This window comes from Mya arenaria, chromosome 10 (assembly GCF_026914265.1).
Source record: "Mya arenaria isolate MELC-2E11 chromosome 10, ASM2691426v1".
Taxonomy (NCBI): domain Eukaryota; kingdom Metazoa; phylum Mollusca; class Bivalvia; order Myida; family Myidae; genus Mya; species Mya arenaria.
In genome coordinates this window covers 46,440,706-46,468,192 of record NC_069131.1, presented here as the reverse complement: position 1 = coordinate 46,468,192, position 27,487 = coordinate 46,440,706, and the positions used below count along the sequence as shown (strand labels likewise).

Sequence of the window (27,487 nt, the reverse complement as noted above, 5' to 3'; positions counted from 1 at the left end):
ACCCTGTGACAAATGCTTAAGGGATGAGATTGTTTATCAGAATGTATACATGATACACTTCTACATTTTATATAGTCGTATACGTGCATTATAGAAAAATACAATTACGTGTATTTAAGTTCGCAAAGGTCACCTTAATTAAGTTGCATTATTAACGCAAAGCATACAATGTTTGTTAGTCCGTAACGAACGTGAGGCAATTTAAAAAAAAATCCACATGCCGAAGCTCCCGGACAGGTCGTGTTCCTGTGGATCGCTCATCTATGACGGAAACACGTGCTGACTTCAGTGTTGGAATTGTTCACATTTCACATTTCTTATGACATTTAGTTAAAGGTGCACTCTTACTCCCAAATAAGATTTACCAAAATAAATATTTGTTTTGAATATTTCAAAAATGTCGAAAACAATGGTTCGTATGAAGGATACCGAAATTAATTTGAAAGAAATGAGCATAAAACACGACATTTCTACCTTATGTAGCTATAGTAGATCACAGTAAATATCTTAGCATTCACCAATCATAATAATTATTATTATCAGTATGGATGTTGAATTTTTTCAGAACAGGCACATATTTCTCGCGTACTGCCAATTTTATGATAGCCGTTATGACAATTAGTCGATAATTTCTAAATTATTTCCCTTGATTGATCTTTAAAATGGCTGACGAAGCAGAAGATTTGTCACAAGAAAAAACAGAGAAATTAATTCAATATCAGGTAATATCTCCATGATATTAAGGCCTATTTATTTCACATGCTTATCAGTATCATGGGTTAAATTATATAGTTTCAATAGTGTTTTAGCCAGGTTTTGAAAACAGGAATAATGATAGTTTGGTTTGAAATTATGTAGTCCAAATAATTGTACGTTGACGGATTTTTTTAGATTTTTGAAATGGCAAATCCTTCACGTACAAATTGTTTAGTATCAAAAGTGGGTAGTTGTTCCGATCAGGATTCCGGGTTAAAGCATATAGCGTCTATAAAATATCATAAAAACAAGAAATATTACCAGATAATGTTATTTTATAATAGTTCCGTACACAAAAAAATAAATATCCAACTTATAATTATGAGTTTGACGGCTTTTCTTCATTTCATTCTGTCAAAACATAACGATATATACATGAAGGGCACCTGCAAGGCTTTAGGGCACAGTTTTAAATCGCTCGGAACATTTCGGCCATGGCCGAGTTGTTACGATTGTATAACGAGGTCTATCTCGAAGCTTTGTCGGAGGAGGCCGAGCTATTACGATTGTATCGAGTTGTTCCCCTTCGTATAATTGTTGTCTGTGTCAGTCAACTTTCGTTTTATTGGAAAGGTAAACAACTTGTTTTAATGCATTAAATGCTTGTTTAGTGCAAAATAACATTTCACTTACATGGTAAAATATGAATATAACTCTTTATGATCAATTTCAACCATAAAATACTTCACTTAAAACAATTTCAATATTTTTTAAAACACCCCCGTTTTTTGCACATTCCCGTTTAGACGTTAGGGATTGGAAGAATCCCGTATAACACGTCTATTATTTTAGACTAGAAATTATGTAGACTGTAGTTAAAACATTTATATTATGAAATACAGACGAAAACAACGAAAACAAATCTATCCATAAAGATAGGACCATCATTACGGACAAGGCCAAAATCCGGTAAATCAAATTAGATACCTGTTTTCTATTACACAACACATTTGTTATGCCGCTATGGGGGTTCTTGATCCATTTTTTGGCAATGGCAGACTCGAGACGGCTGCCATCTGAGCTGCAAGTGTAGCAAGCAATGTTAATCTTGAATAATTTCTACACCGCTCATACTCTGACATCTCACAATGTACCGTTTGATCTGCGAAAATACAACACATCTCAATGCATGTGTAAATAAGTTAACTCTTGGTGTTTGTTTAGATAACACTTGATAGAAAGTAATCATTGATAATTGAAGATTAATTAAATTATTAATGAAATGAATAATGAGATGTGCATTGAAACTTGTCATTTAGCTTGTATATATATATATATTCGATTTTTGCCTTATAATACCTGGAAATAGAATTAGAATTACGACGACCATTTGCAAGTATTAATTTATTAGACACCAAATGAACCTTAAAGTCCGCAAAGCTGTGTGGTAGTTGGTCATACTTTAAAAAGATCGAAAATGATATTAATTCAGATAATTGTTAATTTTCATGTTATTAAATTGCTACAGGTTTCACACAATTCGTTTCCTACTAAATTACTTTTCATGAGCACCACAACCTATTCATTGGCACCACAACTTTCAGAAAATCGAGCGTAGTGCAGCAAGTATAACAAATAAAGTTCTAAAATTTGTAACGCTGCAACCTTTTGTCAATAAAAAAGCCACACACATGTAAAGAAAATGCTTAAACCTAAGGTACGAGAACAATTCTCACGAAAATCCAGATTTAGAACTTTTACATTTAGAACAACTCATGGCCATTCCGATGTGGAACTACATTCTCCAATTTTTTTAATTTACTCGTATAAACCTCTAAAAATGAAAAATAAGAAACCATACTCACTGTTTACATCCACAGGTGATCGTCACATTGCCTGAATACAGTAATACATACTTATTTTATATTTTTTTATTTTTTTTTATTTTTTTTTTTTAATTATTTATTTATGTCGGTCAAGATAGTGAATATGTGTCATTTAAAAAAAAAATCCACAATTTTTTATGAAAGAAAATTAGTATAATATATAAATAAATATAAGGTAAACATGTGCTAAAAATCATCAATTCCAAACAGACCTAATCAATAGAGCGTAGTTCCTAAAATAATTGAGATAATCTAATATTTTTTACTGTTCTGATAAGGTAAGATTCCCATCTACAAGAAAAATATAACTTTTATGCTAGTAAGATTGACCTTAACGGCATATTCAAACAAAATGCACCGACCAGAAGCTGAAATTCGCCATTACGAAAGAACCAGGAGGTTGAAATACAACGGATTTTTCCCCCCTAAAACACGTTAAAATCAGACTGACATGCAAACTTTCCGTATGCATTACAAAGAGAAGCTTAAATATCATTTCTACCGTTAAAAACTCGTTGAGTAAGACGCGTATTTATCCAAATAGAACGTTTTTTGTTGCAGTATTTCTACTTTCACTTCGAATCACTTTCTTGCAATTTTGACCTTGACCGCGCACTCATCTATGACTTAAATACACGAAGCGTTTTCATTGGATGGCTACCATCAACTTTCCTTGTTTGAATGAAGTAACTGGAAAAACATTCAAATGTTATCCAAAGTGAAAGTAGAAATACTGCAAGAAGAAGATGGCCTTGTACAGTGAACCTCGGAACCTAATTGCAGAGCATATATTAATATATATTTTTAATTAGATTGGAGGTGTAACTTTTTAAATGCCCATTCTAAAAACTTGTGGCCAAATCAAGATAACTTTTAATCTATTGGTATGTTTACAATTTATTTGTGGGTTTTCTTTTGTAACAGTCTGTGCAATGGTTAAATAGTTAATGCTTTAACTTCAATAGCAGAATAATAATTGATGTGCATATAGTGGAGTGTTTTGCTTTGTTGTTACAGGACCTCACTGGAATAGAAGACTTTGAACGATGTAGAGCAACTCTGGAAAGACACAATTGGGACATTGAGGTATACTTCACAAACACTGAGTTGGTTGCACACAATTGGGACATTGAGGTATACTTCACAAACACTGAGTTGATTGCACACAATTGGGACATTGAGATATACTTCAGAAACACTGAGTTGATTGCACACAATTGGGACTTTTAGGTGTACTTCACAAATACTGAGTTGATTGCACACAATTGGGACTTTTAGGTGTACTTCACAAATACTGAGTTGATTGCACACAATTGGGACTTTTAGGTGTACTTCAAAAATACTGAGTTGATTGCACACACTTGGGACATTTAGGTGTACTTCACAAATACTGAGTTGATTGCCCACAATTGGGACATTAAGGTATACTTCACAAATACTGAGTTGATTTCCCACAATTGGGACATTAAGGTATACTTCACAAATACTGAGTTGATTGCTCACAATTGGGACATTGAGATATACTTCACAAATACTGAGTTGATTGCCCACAATTGGGACATTTAGGTGTACTTCACAAATACTGAGTTGATTACACACACTTGGGACATTTAGGTGTACTTCACAAACACTGAGTTGATTGCACACAATTGGGACATTTAGGTGTGCTTAAGCAAACACTGAGTTGATTGCACACACTTGGGACATTTAGGTGTACTTCACACACACTGCGTTGATTGCACACACTTGGGACATTGAGATATACTTCACAAATACTGAGTTGATTGCCCACAATTGGGACATTTAGGTGTACTTCACAAATACTGAGTTGATTACACACACTTGGGACATTTAGGTGTACTTCACAAACACTGAGTTGATTGCACACAATTGGGACATTTAGGTGTGCTTAAGCAAACACTGAGTTGATTGCACACACTTGGGACATTTAGGTGTACTTCACACACACTGCGTTGATTGCACACACTTGGGACATTGAGATATACTTCACAAACACTGAGTTGGTTGCACACAATTGGGACATTGAGATATACTTCACAAATACTGAGTTGGTTGCACACAATTGGGACATTGAGATATACTTCACAAACACTGAGTTGGTTGCCCACAATTGGGACATTGAGATATACTTCACAAACACTGAGTTGGTTGCACACAATTGGGACATTGAGATATACTTCACAAACACTGAGTTGATTGCACACAATTGGGACATTGAGATATACTTCACACACACTGCGTTGATTGCACACAATTGGGACACTGAGATATACTTCACACACACTGAGTTGGTTGCCCACAATTGGGACATTGAGATATACTTCACAAACACTGAGTTGGTTGCCCACAATTGGGACATTGAGATATACTTCACAAACACTGAGTTGGTTGCACACAATTGGGACATTGAGATATACTTCACAAACACTGAGTTGATTGCACACACTTGGGACATTGAGATATACTTCACACACACTGCGTTGATTGCACACAATTGGGACATTGAGATATACTTCACAAACACTGAGTTGGTTGCCCACAATTGGGACATTGAGATATACTTCACAAACACTGAGTTGGTTGCACACAATTGGGACATTGAGATATACTTCACAAACACTGAGTTGGTTGCACACACTTGGGACATTGAGATATACTTCACAAATACTGAGTTGGTTGCACACAATTGGGACATTGAGATATACTTCACAAACACTGAGTTGATTGCACACAATTGGGACATTGAGATATACTTCACAAATACTGAGTTGGTTGCACACAATTGGGACATTGAGATATACTTCACAAACACTGAGTTGGTTGCACACAATTGGGACATTGAGATATACTTCACAAACACTGAGTTGGTTGCACACAATTGGGACATTGAGATATACTTCACAAACACTGAGTTGATTGCACACACTTGGGACATTGAGATATACTTCACACACACTGCGTTGATTGCACACAATTGGGACACTGAGATATACTTCACACACACTGCGTTGATTGCACACACTTGGGACATTGAGATATACTTCACAAACACTGAGTTGGTTGCACACAATTGGGACTTTTAAGTGTACTTCACACACACTGCGTTGATTGCCCACAATTGGGACATTGAGATATACTTCACACACACTGCGTTGATTGCACACAATTGGGACATTGAGATATACTTCACAAACAGTGAGGTGGTTGCACACAATTGGGACACTGAGATATACTTCACACACACTGCGTTGATTGCACACAATTGGGACATTGAGATATACTTCACAAACACTGAGTTGATTGCACACAATTGGGACATTTAGGTGTACTTCACAAATACTGAGTTGATTACACACACTTGAGACATTTAGGTGTACTTCACAAATACTGAGTTGATTGCACACAATTGGGACATTTAGGTGTACTTAACAAACACTGAGTTGATTGCACACACTTGGGACATTGAGGTGTACTTCACACACACTGCGTTGATTGCACACAATTGGGACATTGAGATATACTTCACAAACAGTGAGGTGGTTGCACACAATTGGGACATTGAGATATACTTCACAAACACTTAGTTGATTGCCCACAATTGGGACATTGAGATATACTTCACAAACACTGAGTTGATTGCCCACAATTGGGACATTGAGATATACTTCACAAACACTGAGTTGATTGCCCACAATTGGGACATTGAGATATACTTCACAAACACTGAGTTGATTGCCCACAATTGGGACATTGAGATATACTTCACAAACACTTAGTTGATTGCCCACAATTGGGACATTGAGATATACTTCACAAACACTGAGTTGATTGCCCACAATTGGGACATTGAGATATACTTCACAAACACTGAGTTGATTGCACACAATTGGGACATTGAGATATACTTCACAAACACTGAGTTGATTGCCCACAATTGGGACATTAAGGTATACTTCACAAATACTGAGTTGATTGCCCACAATTGGGACATGAGATATACTTCACAAACACTGAGTTGATTGCACACACTTGGGACATTGAGATATACTTCACAAACACTGAGTTGATTGCCCACAATTGGGACATTGAGATATACTTCACAAACACTTAGTTGATTGCCCACAATTGGGACATTGAGATATACTTCACAAACACTGAGTTGATTGCCCACAATTGGTACATTGAGATATACTTCACAAACACTGAGTTGATTGCCCACAATTGGGACATTGAGATATACTTCACAAACACTGAGTTGATTGCCCACAATTGGGACATTGAGATATACTTCACAAACACTGAGTTGATTGCACACAATTGGGACATTGAGATATACTTCACAAACACTTAGTTGATTGCCCACAATTGGGACATTAAGGTGTACTTCACAAACACTGAGTTGATTGCACACACTTGGGACATTGAGATATACTTCACAAACACTGAGTTGATTGCCCACAATTGGGATATTGAGATATACTTCACAAACACTGAGTTGATTGCACACAATTGGGACATTGAGATATACTTCACAAACACTGAGTTGATTGCCCACAATTGGGACATTAAGGTATACTTCACAAATACTGAGTTGATTGCACACAATTGGGACATTGAGATATACTTCACAAATACTGAGTTGATTGCCCACAATTGGGACATTGAGATATACTTCACAAACACTGAGTTGATTGCACACAATTGGGACATTGAGATATACTTCACAAACACTGAGTTGATTGCCCACAATTGGGACATTGAGATATACTTCACAAACACTGAGTTGATTGCCCACAATTGGGACATTAAGGTGTACTTCACAAACACTGAGTTGATTGCCCACAATTGGGACATTGAGATATACTTCACAAACACTGAGTTGATTGCCCACAATTGGGACATTGAGATATACTTCACAAACACTGAGTTGATTGCCCACAATTGGGACATTAAGGTGTACTTCACAAACACTGAGTTGATTGCCCACAATTGGGACATTGAGATATACTTCACAAACACTGAGTTGATTGCCCACAATTGGGACATTGAGATATACTTCACAAACACTGAGTTGATTGCCCACAATTGGGACATTGAGATATACTTCACAAACACTGAGTTGATTGCACACAATTGGGACTTTGAGATATACTTCACAAACACTGAGTTGGTTGCACACACTTGGGACATTGAGATATACTTCACAAACACTGAGTTGCTTGCACACAATTGGGACATTGAGATATACTTCACAAACACTGAGTTGATTGCACACAATTGGGACATTGAGATATACTTCACAAACACTGAGTTGGTTGCACACACTTGGGACATTGAGATATACTTCACAAACACTGAGTTGATTGCACACAATTGGGACATTGAGATATACTTCACAAACACTGAGTTGATTGCACACAATTGGGACATTGAGATATACTTTACAAACACTGAGTTGATCGCACACAATTGGGACTTTTAGGTATACTTTACAAACACTGAGTTGGTTGCACACAATTGGGACTTTTAAGTGTACTTCACACACACTGTGTTGATTGCACACAATTGGGACATTGAGATATACTTCACAAACACTGAGTTGGTTGCACACAATTGGGACTTTTAAGTGTACTTCACACACACTGCGTTGATTGCACACAATTGGGACATTGAGATATACTTCACAAACAGTGAGGTGGTTGCACACAGTTGGGACATTAAGGTGTACTTCACAAATACTGAGTTGATTGCTCACAATTGAGACATTGCAGTATACTTGAACTTCACAAATGCTTAGAGCATAGCACACACTTGGGTCATTGAGGTATACTTCACAAATACTTAGTTGATTGCTCACAATTGGGACATGGAAGTATTTGTGAACTTCACACAAATACTTAGTTGATTGCACACAATTGGGACATTGAGGTATACGTCACAAATACTTAGTTGATTGCTCACAATTGAGACATGGAAGTGTACGTGAACTTCACACAAACACTGAGTTGATTGCACACAATTGGGACATGGAACTATACGTGAACTTCACACAAATACTTAGTTGAATGCTCACAATTGGGACATGGAAGTATACGTGAACTTCACACAAATACTTAGTTGATTGCACACAATTGGGACATTGAGGTATACTTCACAAATACTTAGTTGATTGCTCACAATTGGGACATGGAAGTATACGTGAACTTCACACGAATACTTAGTTGATTGCACACAATTGGGACATTGAGGTATACTTCACAAATACTTAGTTGATTGCTCACAATTGGGACATGGAAGTATACGTGAACTTCACACAAATACTTAGTTGATTTCACACAATTGGGACATTGAGTTATACTTCACAAACACTGAGTTGATTGCACACAATTGGGACATTGAGGTATACTTCACAAACACTTAGTTGATTGCACACAATTGGGACATTAAAGGTATACTTTAAATACTTAGTTTGCAAACAGAAACAAGGTATAGCTTGAGTAATTCAATCATTTACATGTTTTGTATAAACAGTCATGAACTTAAATTAAGAAATATATTAATGGTCAATGCATGGTTACAGATAGCAGTGCAGGCCACTTTCAATGAGCAAGAAGGCAACCCAAATGTGTATGACGAACCCCCACCCCCGGAACCCAGGGACCCACCGATGAACCTCGAACCCAGCGATCAGAGGTTGGATATGAGTGATCTAAATGTCAGGATTTCAAAATCTTGTTTGCTTGAAATTGCTAAAACGTTAAAATGATTTCTTAATATCAATACGTTACTTTCATGTTATATGCATTGTCTGGCAAAAAAGCTGTTTGTGATGCATTTGGCAGGAATTACCCTGAAACACAAACCATGACTTCCTGGCCCTTTACTTTCTAGGGACCTTCAATTCCAACTTACTTTGCAACCCTTGGACCTCCTGAAACTTAGTTTAAACTTCATATTTGGGACCCTGAACAATATTTTGAGACCCCCAATTGGTAAACCATGAGGATCCATAAGGACTCCAAACTAAAAAAAAACTGGGGAAACTCTGCATGTGGTATATTGAAATTTTCAGTTTCTGATCTAAAGTTATGAAAGTTGGGTGATGAACTTTGTGCCATTAGTGGTTATATTGTTGTAGAATTTTGTTTTACCATTTTGCAGAGTATTCACTGTTGAACCGCGAGCTCCTCAGGGCATTGTGCAATGGAGCTACTATATCATCACCTTGCCATTTAGATTCCTCTACACCACCCTCTTAGATATCATCAGAATTGCTTGTAAGTTGAAACATTCTTCCTTTAAATGAACACTGTCATAAGAGTATGAAAGCTAGGGTTGAATACAAGATTTTTTATGAAGTATAAGTCCGTCCTCATTGTTAGATTCAATACATGTATTTTGAAGATCTGTTGAGTCCCGAAGACTTATTAAAAGTCCTTGCCCCCAATATCACAAACATATTTAAGCTCTTTCTTAATTTAAAAGCATTTTTGACGTGCATATACTGTATACCAATGTGCATATACTGTATACAAGTGTACATATACATTGCATATACTGTATACCAATGCGTATATACAGCGCATATACTGTATTCCAATGTGCATAAACAGCGCATATACTGTATTTTAATGTGCATATACAGTGCATATATACTGTATACCAATGTGCATATACAGTGCATATATACTGTATACCAGTGTGCATATACAGTGAATATACTATATACCAATGTGCATATACAGTGCATATATACTGTATTCCAATGTGTATAAATAGTGCATATACTGTATTCCAATGTGCATATACAGTGCATATATACTGTATACCAATGTGCATATACAGTGTCTATACTGTATTCTAATGTGCATATACAGTGCATATATACTGTATACCAATGTGCATATACAGTGTATATACTGTATTCCAGTGTGCATATACAGTGCATATACTGTATTCCAATGTGCATATACAGTGCATATATACTGTATACCAATGTGCATATACATTGCATAAACTGTACACCAATGTGTATATACAGTGCATATACTGTAATCCAATGTTCATATACAGTGCATATACTGTATTCCAATGTGCATATACAGTGCATATACTGTATTCTAATGTGCATATACAGTGCATATACTGTATTCTAATGTTCATATACAGTGCATATACTGTAATCCAATGTGCATATACAGTGCATATATACTGTATACCAATGTGCATATACAGTGCATATACTGTATTCTAATGTGCATATACAGTGCATAAACTGTACACCAATGCGTATATACAGTGCATATACTGTATTCCAATGTTCATATTCAGTGCATATACTATATTCCAATGTGCATATGCAGTTTATATCCTGTATTCCAATGTGCATATACAGTGCATAAACTGTACACCAATGTGCATATACAGTGTATATACTGTATTCCAATGTGCATATACAGTGTATATACTGTTTACCAATGTGCATATACAGTGCATATACTGTTTACCAATGCGTATATACAGTGCATATACTGTATTCCAATGTGCATATACAGTGCATATATACTGTATCCCAATGCGCATATACAGTGCATATATACTGTATCCCAATGCGCATATACAGTGCATATATACTGTATCCCAATGCACATATACACAGTGCATATACTGTATCCCAATGCGCATATACACAGTGCATATATACTGTATTCCAATATGCATATACAGTGTATATACTGTATCCCAATGCACATATACACAGTGCATATACTGTATCCCAATGCACATATACACAGTGCATATACTGTATCCCAATGCGCATATACACAGTGCATATACTGTATCCCAATGCATATATACTGTAATCCAATGTGCATATACAGTGCATATATACTGTATACCAATGTGCATATACAGTGCATATACTGTATACCAATGTGCATATACAGTGCATATATACTGTATTCCAATATGCATATACAGTGCATATACTGTATCCCAATGCGCATATACACAGTGCATATACTGTATCCCAATGCGCATATACACAGTGCATATACTGTATCCCAATGCGCATAAACACAGTGCATATACTGTATCCCAATGCGCATAAACACAGTGCATATACTGTATCCCAATGCGCATAAACACAGTGCATATACTGTATCCCAATGTGCATATACACAGTGCATATACTGTAACCCAATGCGCATATATGCACAGTGCATATACTGTATCCCAATGCGCATATACACAGTGCATATACTGTATCCCAATGCGCATATACACAGTGCATATACTGTATCCCAATGCGCATATACTGTAATCCTATGTGCATATACAGTGCATATATACTATATACCAATGTGCATATACACAGTGCATATATACTGTATACCAATGTGCATATACAGTGCATATACTGTATCCCAATGCGCATATACACAGTGCATATACTGTATCCCAATGCGCATATACACAGTGCATATACTGTATCCCAATGCGCATATACACAGTGCATATACTGTATCCCAATGCGCATAAACACAGTGCATATACTGTATCCCAATGTGCATATACACAGTGCATATACTGTAACCCAATGCGCATATACACAGTGCATATACTGTATCCCAATGCGCATATACACAGTGCATATACTGTATCCCAATGCGCATATACACAGTGCATATACTGTATCCCAATGCGCATATACTGTAATCCTATGTGCATATACAGTGCATATATACTATATACCAATGTGCATATACAGTGCATATATACTGTATACCAATGTGCATATACAGTGCATATACTGTATTCCGATGTGCATATACAGCGCATATACTGTATTCCAATGTGCATATACAGTGCATATACTGTATTCCAATGTGCATATACAGTGCATATATACTGTATACCAATGTGCATATACAGTGCATATACTGTATTCCAATGTGCATATACAGCGCATATACTGTATCCCAATGTGCATATACAGTGCATATACTGTATTCCAATGTGCATATACAGTGCATATATACTGTATACCAATGTGCATATACAGTGCATATACTGTATTCCAATGTGCATATACAGTGCATAAACTGTATTCCAATGTGCATATACAGTGCATAAACTGTATTCCAATGTGCATATACAGTGCATATACTGTATTCCAATGTGCATATACAGTGCATATACTGTATTCCAATGTGCATATACAGTGCATATACTGTATTCCAATGTGCATATACAGTGCATATACTGTATTCCAATGTGCATATACAGTGCTTATATACTGTATACCAATGTGCATATACAGTGCATATACTGTATTCCAATGTGCATATACAGTGCATATACTGTATCCCAATGTGCATATACAGTGCATATACTGTATTCCAATGTGCATATACAGTGCATATACTGTAATCCAATGTGCATATACAGTGCATATACTGTATACCAATGCGTATATACAGTGTACATATACTGTATTCCAATGTGCATATACAGTGCATATACTGTATTCCAATGTGCATATGCAGTTTATATCCTGTATTCCAATGTGCATATACAGTGCATATACTGTATTCCAATGTTCATATACTGTATACCAGTGTGCATATACTGTATTCCAATGCGCATATACAGTGCATATATACTGTATCCCAATGCGCATATACAGTGCATATATACTGTATCCCAATGCGCATATACAGTGCATATATACTGTATCCCAATGCACATATACACAGTGCATATACTGTATCTCAATGCGCATATACATAGTGCATATATACTGTATTCCAATATGCATATACAGTGCATATACTGTATCCCAATGCACATATACACAGTGCATATACTGTATCCCAATGCGCATATACACAGTGCATATACTGTATCCCAATGCGCATATACACAGTGCATATACTGTATCCCAATGCATATATACTGTATTCCAATATGCATATACAGTGCATATACTGTATCCCAATGCGCATAAACACAGTACATATACTGTATCCCAATGCGCATATACACAGTGCATATACTGTATCCCAATGTGCATATACACAGTGCATATACTGTATCCCAATGCGCATATACACAGTGCATATACTGTATCCCAATGCATATATACTGTAATCCAATGTGCATATACAGTGCATATATACTATATACCAATGTGCATTTACAGTGCATATATACTGTATTCCAATGTGCATATACAGTGCATATACTGTATTCCAATGTGCATATACAGTGCCTATACTGTATCTCAATGTGCATATACAGTGTATATACTGTATTCCAATGTGCATATACAGTGCATATACTGTATTCCAATGTGCATATACAGTGCATATACTGTATTCCAATGCGCATGACAGCGCATATATACTGTATACCAATGTGCATATACTGTATACCAATGTGCATATACAGTGCATATACAGTATTCCAGTGTGCATACACAGTGCATATACTGTATTCCAATGTGCATATACAGTGCATATACAGTATTCCAGTGTGCATACACAGTGCATATACTGTATACCAATGTGCATATACAGTGCATATACAGTATTCCAGTGTGCATACACAGTGTATCTACTGTATTCCAATGTGCATATACAGTGTATATACTGTATCCCAATGTGCATATACACAGTGCATAAACTGTATTCCAATGCGCATTACAGCGCATATATACTGTATACCAATGTGCATATACTGTATACCAATGTGCATATACAGTGTATATACTGTATTCCAATGTGCATATACAGTGCATATACTGTATTCCAATGCGCATTACAGCGCATATATACTGTATACCAATGTGCATATACTGTATACCAATGTGCATATACAGTGCATATACAGTATTCCAGTGTGCATACACAGTGCATATACTGTATTCCAATGTGCATATACAGTGCATATACTGTACACCAATGTGCATATACAGTGCATAAACTGTACACCAATGCGTATATACAGTGCATATACTGTATTCCAATGTGCATATACAATCGAAACTCGATGGCTCGATATTATAGGGACTGGCCAAAGTACTTCGAGCCTCGAGAATATCGAGCCAAGCGGGATTGCTTACAGAATGTTATTTTTTTCATTTGTTACATAAAGTTTATTTACCTCGATTGTTATTGGCTACGCTATCTCCGCAAGAGAAGGAAGAGTATTTATTGGGCATAGTTACGCACCCTAAATTTCGTAATATGACTTATTCGATTATTAGAAAATCTCATTTTATTTTTTATTTATAATAAAAATACATTTATGCGAAAACAAGCAATTGTAAACAGTGGGTAACACAAACATAGCTCAAAATGCATAGTAATTTAGGGATGGATAACAATTAGAGACATAACTTATAGTGATGGCATGTTTATTCAAACTGTTAAACCATTTAAATTCGATAATAATTATAATATCAGTCAAGCAATTTTAATCGATTAGCGCCTTGTGCTAAGTGAAGCCAATCAAACAAATCAAGGCGTGAGATTCTTAACTGAACCCGCGAAAATGACATCGACCCAAGCAACCAAATCAAAGTGTGAAATTCTTGTTTGGGACCGCGAAAACGACTTCGAGCGTGGGGAAATATCGACCCTCAAGATATCAAGCCATCCGATCGAAATTTATATGAACAAAGAGTAAATAAAAATCGGTCCTTTTAATTCGGTTCGAGCCAACGAGGATATCGAGCCATGACTGTACAGTATTCCAATGTGCATATGCTGAATACCAATGTGCATATACTGTATTCCAATGTGCATATACTGAATACCAATGTGCATATACTGAATACAAATGTGCATATACCGAATACCAATGTGCATCTACAGTGCATATACTGAATACCAATGTGCATATACAGTGCATATACTGAATACCAATGTGCATATACTGAATACCAATGTGCATATACTGAATTTACCAATGTGCATATACAGTGCATATACTGTATACCAATGTGCATATACTGAATATCATTGTGCATATACAGTGCATATACTGTATTCCAATGTGCATATACAGTGCATTTACTGTATTCCAATGTGCATATACAGTGCATATACGGTATCCCAATGTGCATTACAGTGCATATACTGTATTCTAATGTGCATATACAGTGCATATACTGTATTCCAATGTGTTTATACAGTGCATATACTGTACACCAATGCGTATATACAGTGCATATACTGTATTCTAATGTGCATATACAGTGCATATACTGTATTCTAATGTGCATATACAGTGCATATACTGTAATTTAATGTGCATATACAGTGCATATACTGTATTCCAATGCGCATATACAGTGCATATACTGTATTCCATTGTGCATATACTGTATTCCAATGTGCATTACAGTGCATATACTGTATTCCAATGTGCATGTACAGTGCATATACTGTATTCCGATGTGCATATACAGTGCATATACTGTATTCCATTGTGCATATACTGTATTCCAATGTGCATTACAGTGCATATACTGTATTCCAGTGTGCATATACTGTATTCCAATGTGCATGTACAGTGCATATACTGTATTCCAACGTGCATATACAGTGCATATAATGTATTCCAATGTGCATATACAGTGCATATACTGTACACCAATGCGTATATACAGTGCATATACTGTATTCTAATGTGCATATACAGTGCATATACTGTATTCCAATGTGTTTATACAGTGCATATACTGTACACCAATGCGTATATACAGTGCATATACTGTATTCTAATGTGCATATACAGTGCATATACTGTATTCTAATGTGCATATACAGTGCATATACTGTAATTTAATGTGCATATACAGTGCATATACTGTATTCCAATGCGCATATACAGTGCATATACTGTATTCCAATGTGCATATACTGTGCATATACTGATTACCAGTGTGCATATACAGTGCATATACTGAATACCAATGTGCATATACAGTGCATATAATGTATACCAGTGTGCATATGCAGTGCATATACTGATTACCAGTGTGCATATACAGTGCATATACTGAATACCAATGCGCATATACAGTGCATATACTGTATTCCAATGTGCATATACAGTGCATATACTGATTACCAGTGTGCATATACAGTGCATATACTGAATACCAATGTGCATATACAGTGCATATAATGTATACCAATGTGCATATATATATATATATATATATATATACAAAGCATATTCTGTTTTTACTGTACATTCTGCTACATTGAAGGTAACTTATTACTTACTTTAATGTAGGTGTACAAAAAATTTTTTCAAGTGAATTTCTTTTTAACTTTCAACAAAAATTAAATATTCACATTGAACCTTACATGTGGCACCACCTGTATATTCTGCTGACAAAGTATCCATGTGTTTTTCAGTTCAATTTTTACGACCAGATCCCAGGAGAAGTAAGTGTTACAACCAGACTCCATAACACTGCTGTAAAATCATTCATGGTTTTGTTGAGTTAAAAGCAAGACTGGTATTTTGCATTCCTGGGTGGAGTTAGTAATTGTCTTTCCATACAAGTAATAATGAATTATAAACTCAAACAGTTCTGGAAATATTTGGTAGTTTTATTTCAGATCCTCATTGTTATTGCAAACAAAATGTAAATACTTTCAACTTCATGTTGTTTATTTGAAATCAAATCTTTGCCAGAAATTATACAGTTTAAGAGGTGAATCACATATAACCTGTTTGTATCCTAGATGTAACAGACCCATTGGGAGATGTAACCAGGTTTATCCAGTACTACAATGAGAAATATGGTGCAGCACACCCTGTGTTTTACCAAGGATCATACAGTCAGGTAAACTGCCATATTTAACTTGTAAACTAAGGCCAACTTCATGTCAACTACACTTGAATAGTTGCGATGCAGAATCTGTCAAATTTCATATCTACCTGTACTCTAGTACTAGTCAGGATATGCTTTCAGGTGTCAACTGTACACAGACATGCACCCAGGTGTCAGCTGTACTCAGACATGTACCCATGTGTCATCTGTACTCAGACATGTACCCAGGTGTCAGCTGTACTCAGATATGTACCCAGGTGTCAGCTGTACTCTAGTGTAAGGACATGTATCCACATGTCAGCTGTACTCAGACATGTACCCAGGTGTCAGCTGTACTCAAACATGCACCCAGGTGTCAGCTGTACTCAGACATGCACCCAGGTGTCAGCTGTACTCAGACATCCTACCAGGTGTCAGCTGTACTCAGACATGTTCCCAGGTGTCAGCTGTACTCAGACATGTACCCAGGTGTCAGCTGTACTCTAGTGTATGGACATGTATCCACATGCCAGCTGTACTCAGACATGTACCCAGGTGTCAGCTGTACTCAGACATGCACCCAGGTGTCAGCTGTACTCAGACATGCACCCAGGTGTCAGCTGTACTCAGACATCCTACCAGGTGTCAGCTGTACTCAGACATGTTCCCAGGTGTCAGCTGTACTCTGACGTGCACCCAGGTGTCAGCTGTACTCAGACATCCTACCAGGTGTCACCTGTACTCAGTCATGTACCCAGGTGTCAGCTGTACTCAGACATGTTTCCAGGTGTAAGCTGTATCTGCTGCGTGTCAGGACATGCTCCCAGGTGTCAGCTGTACTCAGACATGCACACAGGTGTCAGCTGTACTCAGACATGTACCCAGGTGTCAGCTATACTCAGACATGCACCCAGGTGTCAGTTGTACTCAGACATGTACCCAGGTTTCACCTGTATACAGACATGTTCCCAGGTGTCAGCTGTACTCAGACATTAAATTCACACAAAATCAAGATTTTTATTTTATTAGTATTGATGGGGAAAAAACATAACATTTTTAGTCATGTTAGCTTATCTTTCAGGCACTGAATGATGCCAAGCAAGAGTTGCGGTTCCTGCTAGTGTACCTTCATGGCAAAGATCACCAAGATTCAGACAGGTTTTGTCGTGAGACTCTGGGCAGTGAAGTTGTTACTAACTTTGTCAACCCTTCAATGCTGTTTTGGGCCTGTGATACTAATAGCCCAGAGGGTTATAGAGGTTTATTCTTTACCTAACTATTTTGGTCTTCTGAAAGTTGTCAGAGACTTAAAATTACACTCATAATAACAGGTTTTTAGCTCGACTATTCGAAGAATAAGGAGAGCTATCCTAGTCACCCGAGCGTCGAGGTCGGCGTAACCACTTATGGTAAAGTTTGCGTACCACCTCAAATATTTTCAAAGTCCATTGACATATGGCTTTGAAACTTTGCACACTTGTTCACCATCATGCCCCCAACCTGTACACAGGAGGAGGTAACTCTATCAAGCATTTTGACAAAATTATGCCTTTTTTTCCACTTAAAATTTACGTTAAAGTTTGCGTACCACCTCAAATATTTTCAAAGTCCATTGACATCTGGCTTTGAAACTTTGCACACTTGTTCACCATCATGCCCCCAACCTATACACAGGAGGAGGTAAATCTATCAAGCATTTTGACAAATTATGCCCCTTTTTCTTCTTAGATTTTATGTTAAAGTTTGCGTACCACCTGAAATATTTTCAAAGTCCATTGACATCTGGCTTTGAAACTTTGCACAGTTGTTCACCATCATGCCCCCAACCTGTACACAGGAGAAGGTCACTCTATCAAGCATTTTGACAAAATTATGCCCCTTTTTCGACTTAGAATTTACGTTAAAGTTTGCGTACCACCTCAAATATTTTCAAATTTAATTCATGTAAATATCTCAGCACATCATGTATTGCATTGAAATCTAATCTAACAGTGATCCATGCATGTTTTGCCAAAACTTTTCAATCCATACACTGAAAAACGGCGGAATAGTCAAGCGCGCTGTCTCTGTGACAGCTCTTGTTACATTGTAAGATTCATAAGCAGGTTCTTTTGTCATTTATTTGTTTGATCGGTTTCTTACCAACCAGTATTTAGGTGCTGTATTTCCGATGAACCAATTTAGTGCAGCCTTAAGTATCAAAGTTCAGTAGCGCATGGTGTTCAAATTCGAGGGACATAACTTTTTATGATATAATAAACATTTGTGGTTATTCACTATAATATTATTAAAGTTTTGATTGAGGCTAGTTTTAGAAAAATTGTAAGATAAAATCTTTATTGATTGACCACTTATGCAATGCATCTAATGAATTCTAGGATAATTGTGTTTGAAACCAAGGTGATTCCTATTTATGTTCTGTTCATAGAGTCCATACATTTGTTTCAGTGAGTCAAGCATTAAGAGAAAACACATACCCATTCTTAGCACTGATAGTCCTCCGTCAGAACAAAATGACAGTTGTAGCAAGAATCGAGGGACCTATAGGTAAGTTAAAGTTACCGGGCAAAAAGATTTGTATCTAATCACAGTTGTGTAACTGACCACCTGCATTTGTATCAAAACTGACCACAAACTTTTGTATCAATACTGACCACAAACATTTTTACCCAACTACAGTTGGGTTACTGACCAAAAAACATTTGTATGAATACTGACCACAAACATTTATATCACTACTGACCACAAACATTTGTATCAATACCAACCACAAACATTTGATCAATACTGACCACAAACATTTGTATCAATACCACAAACATTTGTATCAATACTGACCACAACTATTTGTATCAATACTGACCACAAGCATTTGATCAATACTGACCACAAGCATTTGTTTCAATACTGACCACAAATATTTGTATCAATACTGACCACAAATATTTGTATAACAGCTGACCACAAACATTTGTATCAATACAGACCACAAATATTTGTATGAATAATGACCACAAATATTTGTATAACTGCTGACCACAAACATTTGTATCAATACTGACCACAAATATCTGTATAACTGCTGACCACAAACATTTGTTCCCAAGAACAGTTGTGTAACTGAACACAAACATTTGTATCAATACTGACCATTGTTTTTTTTTGAGTGCTTGCTTAACGTTGTCATGCACAGTGTGATTTTGAAATAATCTGGCAAAGATGTTATCTACACAAAGACGATGTATTGGTTTTAGACCCACATTCTTAGCCTGAAGGTCAAGGTCACACTTGATCATTAGGGAATGCTGCATATATGCACATAAAGGATGTGTGTTCATGTCTTGCTGTAACTTTGTCATGCACTTGAGATTTTTGAAATAAACCTTGCACAGATATTTGGCAAATAAAGCAGATGTGTCATGTGCAAGACAAATGTCCCTACATCGAAGGACAAGATTCATAAGCTTTATAAATATGAAGTTCTGCATATATGTACAGATTATAAGTGGTTGTGTCTGGGCTGTTACTTGGTCATGACCAGGGGAATTTCAAATAACATGCCTATTGCGCTCAGCACACATGTCACATTGCCATGCATCAAGGGATTTTGAATAATCATGGCACAACTCTTCTGAACATAGAGTTGACGTGTCCCGTGCAAGACCAACATCCCTCCTTTGAAGGTCACACTGTCAAGGTCAATGATAATGGATTCATGAATTTATGCACATATAGATCGTCATGTCTGTGCTGTGACTTTGTCATGCAATGGGGGGATTTTAAAATAACGTTGCAGAGATGTTTTGAATATAAAGGTGACATGTCATGATAAATAACCATGTCCCTTCCTTAAAGGTCAAGGTCACACTTAGAGGTCAGTGATTATGGAATGCTGCATATATGCACATTGCATAGGTGTTCTTGTCAGGACTGTTACTTGCAGCAAGTAATTTTGAGATATATTGGCACAGGTATTTGTATTTGACACATATAGGTGACATGTCTGGTGCAAGACCAACATTCCTACCTGGAATGTCAAGATCTCACTTTGAGGTTAATATCGATTTCCTTTGATATTCTTGAACCATCATATATTTAGGTAAAATAGTACTTCTAGAACATTTTTCTGTTAAGAGATCTATATAGTGTTCAATGTAGTGATTATATTCCATACATGAACTGCTGGTTACAAAATTACATTGTTGTTTTCTCTTGACAGAGGCTCCAGACCTAGTGGGTCGTCTAGAGCAGCTCATGTCTGATAATGAGTCATCGCTGGTGGCGGCACGTGCAGACCGTGAAGAACGCAGCTTCAACCAGTCGCTACGGCAACAGCAAGATGAGGCTTATCTGGAGTCTCTTCATGCAGACCAGGAGAAGGTTAGTAGTTAAGCCATGAGGTGAGACCTTAGGGTCGTGAAATGCTGAAAATACACTGAAAGTAAGTAGATGTCATAGTTTATGTATTTCATTGCTATCAAGAGTACATATTAGTTGTGGGGATGACTGAGAGTCTGTTAGCTGTGTAGAATCGAGTCCTTGTATCCTGTTTATGACGTCATGAGAAAGAGCCTCAAGTGAGGCTAATGAACTCTATGATGAGCAGAGGACACCAACACGGCCATTGTCATTGTTGCAGCCAACCGACTACCATTCACCTATCTCAGTACCATAATTACTGATGTGCTTTGTTTAGTTTTTAAATCATGAGGAGCAGTGGTACATAGGGTATGTTACACAGTGAGTTGCTTATGTATAGTGTTTTCTGTTATTGTCAGGAGCGTCGTAGGAGAGAGGAGCGTGAGAGAGAGGAGGAGGAGGAGGATAGGAAGAGGAAACTGAAGGACGACCATCATCAGATGCTCCAGGTAATACAAGGGTCGTGCTCACACATTGAGTGACTCATATGCAGGGATACAAAGTGTTCTTGACAGCCTAAATGACATAAAATTTCTACCAGTTCAAGTTGTAAAACTTTGTCATTTTTGGGAATCATATAATATTGCAAAATCACTCTGTAAATGAAACTTCTCCTGAATATATGGCTTAGTACTGAAAGATATTTTCAGGTGATTTGTATTGAGAACATTTTGCTTGACCTTCAGTTATAAGGAATTTGCTTGAAATCCGTTGAGAACTGTTGTTATACACCCAATTTACTTTGTACCCACTTTACAAAGTAAATTGTGGGCTATAGTGTTGGGAATCTATTCCAGTTTGACTATAGATAATCGGCTCCACTTAAGTAAACATCATCGATTGTACAATCTTTTTTTGATAATACCTGAAATGTAGTTTTATTCTTGTGCAATAACTCATAATCATTTACTATGCTAATGTTATGTATATTTTTAAAGATATTTAGTGTTGTTCTTGCTCTTGGCCATATTGTTAACAATAACAACTGAACGTTTATAAACTAACTGAGAGGAGAAAATTGGCGGAAATTAACCAAACGCAAATAATGATAGGGAAGAAAAACATCACGCTGGTTAAATCGATGATTGATTATGACCAAATACAATTGATTGTCGCCAAGTTCAGGCCCAAACAATCAATTAAAGATTATAATTGATCATCGGAACGTCTCTAGTGGGCTATATAGGATTCACACATGTCCGTCCGTCTGTCTGTCTGTCCCATTTTTGTCTGGTCCATATCTTTCTCATTCATGGTCGGATTTTTTAAATTATTTGGCTGAAGTGACCTCCATAGCATGAGTATGTGTTGTGTAAAAACCAGTGTCCCTACCTTCAAGGTCAAGGTCATTCTGGACTTAGTATGTTTTGCTATAACAGCCTTACTGATACTAGTTTGTATCCATATCCATATCTCATTCATGTTTGACTTTAAAACTGTATGGCTGAAGTGACTACCATGACATGAGGATGTGCTAGGTTCAAGTCCTGTGTCACTACCTTAATGGTCAACATCACAGCAATCTTCTGAACTTTGTGTGGTCCATCGGTCCTTCACATTTTATGTCCGATCCATATCTTTCTCATTCAGGACTTTTCCCGCCCAAGACCCTTGTCCCTACCTTTATGGTCAAGGTCACAGTAACCTTTTGGACGAAGTATGATTTGCTATGTGAGCCTTACTGGTGATAGTTTATGACACACAGCAGTACCAATATTTTCTTATCTTACTCATGTCTCTACATTATTGACAATTCTGTGGCACGTTGACCTTCAGTGAAACACGTCCACGTTTCTTTAGTTGTTCTATCCAGGAAGTATTTCCGACACATGGGCTTGCAGGTGTATATATCACATTCTATGAAAGCTCTAGTTTCCAGATGTAATGTTAAAACTAGGGGAAGACATGGTGTATCAAAAATAATTTGGAGGGTGTGATCTTTTTTTCCGAAAGCGAAAGCCCATGCTGAATAGGGTTTACACTCTGATTACGTTGACTTGCATGCGAAAGACTAGATTTTGTTGTTTATTCAAAAGAAATTGCAAAAGCTGACAGCTTAATAATATTGAAAGCTTATTGCCTGCTGGTAGAATTTTCACTCAGACCCTTTGTGGTTGAGAGGTCATTTGAATTTTCTTTTATTGAGGCTCTTATGCGCAGCTTAAATATTGTGTTATACTGAGTAACTTTGTCTCAAATGATTGTTGACTGAGATAGTGTATAATATTTCACAGAATCGTGAGCTACGGAAGGATGAACTACGGCAGAAGATCCCTGCTGAGCCGGCCTCTACGGACCCAGACTCTGTGAGAGTAGTGCTCAAACTGCCACATGGAACACGCATAGAACGATGCTTTAGGAAAACAGACTCTCTCAAGGTGAGTTAAGTAGATAATGTATCATTTCGTTGTAAAAACAGCAAAACATATCAGACTGATATCTTAAATATGAAGTGTTACTGGTAGTGCACTGTGATACAGGAGGACTAGTAGGTTTTAGCATAGTTTATTTTTATATGCACCCAAGTAGCCGACCGTCCCAATCCCAAGGTTTCAGATCAATAACCAGTGTGCGAAATTAACGGTACCCTGACCCGAGCTATGAAAAAATCCTTTAGATAGTCAGATTGGCGATGAAATCATCAGTCTTGAGGATTAATTTACTGACTTCCAGATGATTTCACATCGTTACGGATATTTCCTGAAGCAGTGATTTCCCTTGTCAAGCAATACTACATTGCTTGGATTTGAGTATTATGACGGGAAACAAGCTAAGACTAGTCGTCCAAACTTCTTTTGATATAAAAGTTTCTGAAAAATGGGCCCAGGGACCCCAAACTTGGTAGGCAGGTTGGTTATGACAAGCAGAACCCTTTTGAGTTCAAGGTTGTGTCAAAGGTCAAGGTCAATAACTTAAGAACACTTGGGCCTACCAACCTCATACTTGGTAGGCAATTTGTTCACTTATATATGTTGTGTTCAATGTCCAACAATCTCATTAGAAAAAATCAAACACTAGTTTACATCCACTCCATCTTGCAGTGACTTATTATCTTTGTGTTCATACTTTGCTAAATAATAATAGCATCAATTTTTCCAAATAGCATGTGTATCTTTAACTTGCCTTCTCCTCTATTTTCAGTACCTGTACTATTTCACATTCTGCCATGAAGAATGTCCGGATGATTTCCATATAGTGACTAACTTTCCACGACAGACATTGGCTTGTGAGCCCACAGAGGAAAACCCAGAACCTGAAACATTTGAACAGTGTGGACTGGGCAAAAATGAAATGTTGTTTGTGCAGGACAACGAAGCTTGAGGCTTCTGGAAGACTTAGGATGGACTTTATTTCATGTTAAGGGTTTCAGATTGTATGTACAATACATTTGGTGAAAATGGGTCAAAGTATTACCACAAAATGTTGTTCTCGGCTTGTTGAAAATCATATATCTGATTTCCTAAAGGATATTTTAATGCCTAACTATTGTATGTATATTGATAATTTTACTTGGTAAAAAAACCCAGTTTGTATTGACGAGCGTGGTGGCAATTTCATGAGGGAATAGATTTCAATACTTTTTAGCCTGAGGTTTGTTTCAGTTATGGAGATAAAAGTTTTGGATCCAGTTCTTTTATAACTGTGGGCATTTAAAAATAGGTGCTTTAACTTGTAATGTCACCAGTATAGCTATAGATATGCTCTCATTTAAAGAAATGGAAAAGAAAGAAGAATGTTATAAATTGAAAGTGGGTATGAGCATCAGCTCAATGTGCATGTTGGTAGGCAGAGGGACATATCCACCAAGTCGTAGTCAGCACAATGTAGTTATATTATGTGAGTGAATATGCCAAGAAAAGACTATGTAAAGATCACCCCTGTACAGTCCAAATTCCTCATGATTCATGAGCAGATATTCGTGTACAATGTCATAACACATGTACAATGTCATAACACGTGTACAATGTCATATCACATGTACAATGTCATAACATGTGTACAATGTCATAACACATAACATGTGTACAATGTCATAACATGTGTACAAATGCCATAGCATGTGTACAATGTCATAATGCATGTACAATGTCATAAATGTGTACAATGTCATAACATGTGTACAATGTCATAATCTTTATATTAAAGAAGGACTAACAAATATATAATTATATATGCTGCCATCCTTCAGAGCATAAGTCAGAGCTCAGCATATTTATGCCCCCTTTTGAAAAAAGTGGGGTATATTGTTTTGCACATGTCGGTCGGTCGGTCGGTCGGTCTGTCTGTCTGTCGGTCGGTCGGTCGGAATACCAAATGGTTTCCGATCAATAACTTGAGAACGCTTTGACCGAGGGACCTCATACTTGGTATGTGTATTGGTCATCACCAGCAGATGAACCCTATTGATTTTGAGGTCAGTGGGTCAAAGGTCAAGGTCAGTGTGACCTTTACATGAAAAACGGTTTCCGATCAATAACTTGAGAACGCTTTGACCCAGGAACCTCATACTTGGTAGGTGTATTGGTCATGACCAGCAGATGAACCCTATTGATTTTGAGGTCAGTGGGTCAAAGGTCAAGGTCAGTGTGACCTTAACATGAAAAACGGTTTCCGATCAATAACTTGAGAACGCTTTGACCCAGGGACCTCATACTAGGTAGGCTTATTGGTCATGACCAGCAGATGAACCCTATTGATTTTGAGGTCAGTGGGTCAAAGGTCAAGGTCAGTGTGACCTTTACATGAAAAACGGTTTCCGATCAATAACTTGAGAACGCTTTGACCCAGGAACCTCATACTTGGTAGGTGTATTGGTCATGACCAGCAGATGAACCCTATTGATTTTGAGGTCAAAGGTCAAGGTCAGTGTGACCTTAACATGAAAAACGGTTTCCGATCAATAACTTGAGAACGCTTTGACCCAGGGACCTCATACTAGGTAGGCTTATTGGTCATGACCAGCAGATGAACCCTATTGATTTTGAGGTCAGTGGGTCAAAGGTCAAGGTCAGTGTGACTGTAAGCTGAAAAAAGGTTTTCTGATTGTCCATATTTTATTTTCTTATATAGTAGACAGTAGAAATTTATATGTCACTAAATGCATGAGTTGAAGTATCAGTTTTCAGTGAACATCTAGTTTAATTATGCCCCCCTTCGAAGCAGAGGGGTTATATAATTGCTTTGCACATGTCGGTCGGTCTGTTGGAAGACCAAAGCTTGTCCGAGTGATAACTCAACAATTCCCGGACCTATGGTCATCAAACTTGACATGAAGATTAGGTATGACCAGTAGATGACCTGCCTCATATGCATCCAATGACAAATCAGCTGTCATTTCAGTCCATGCATATTTCATTCAATTGTCCAAATATTTCTGGCAACTTGGCGCTCAGGGGGCATAATGTTTGACAAACATCTCTTGTTCATTATTGTTTTCATCATTTGAAAATTCATTGAATCCTCAATAAGATAAAGATGATACTTTGCATTGGAACAGAGGTTCTGTACTTCTAATGCAGAACTAGATTATTGAGTATTTGATTGTTCACATTGAATATTTATAACAGTTACTTCAGTCATGTACGGTAGCTCTTTATTTTTAAAGCAATTCAATAAATGATATACAGTA

General features: G+C 37.0%; 1 protein-coding gene across 1 annotated transcript; it reads left to right on the top strand.

Annotated features, from left to right (window-relative positions):
• Window positions 1-635: 635 nt before the first annotated feature.
• LOC128206454 (FAS-associated factor 2-like) lies at window positions 636-27,487 on the top strand. Its single transcript, XM_052908881.1, has 12 exons — window positions 636-722; window positions 3,600-3,668; window positions 9,184-9,296; window positions 9,765-9,880; window positions 17,039-17,068; window positions 17,372-17,472; window positions 18,521-18,698; window positions 19,888-19,986; window positions 21,659-21,819; window positions 22,218-22,307; window positions 24,093-24,236; window positions 25,000-27,487. The coding sequence occupies exons 1-12, from the start codon at window positions 663-665 to the stop codon at window positions 25,177-25,179; spliced, it is 1,341 nt and encodes a 446-aa protein (XP_052764841.1). The 5' UTR covers window positions 636-662; the 3' UTR covers window positions 25,180-27,487.

Bases quoted from the DNA above. Each gene is read 5' to 3' on its own strand.
- LOC128206454 (XM_052908881.1), top strand. From the start codon at position 663: ATGGCTGACGAAGCAGAAGATTTGTCACAAGAAAAAACAGAGAAATTA. The intron at 3,669-9,183 runs GTATACTTCACA...GCATGGTTACAG, and splicing joins GACACAATTGGGACATTGAG to ATAGCAGTGCAGGCCACTTT. The intron at 19,987-21,658 runs GTAAGTTAAAGT...TTCTCTTGACAG, and splicing joins AAGAATCGAGGGACCTATAG to AGGCTCCAGACCTAGTGGGT.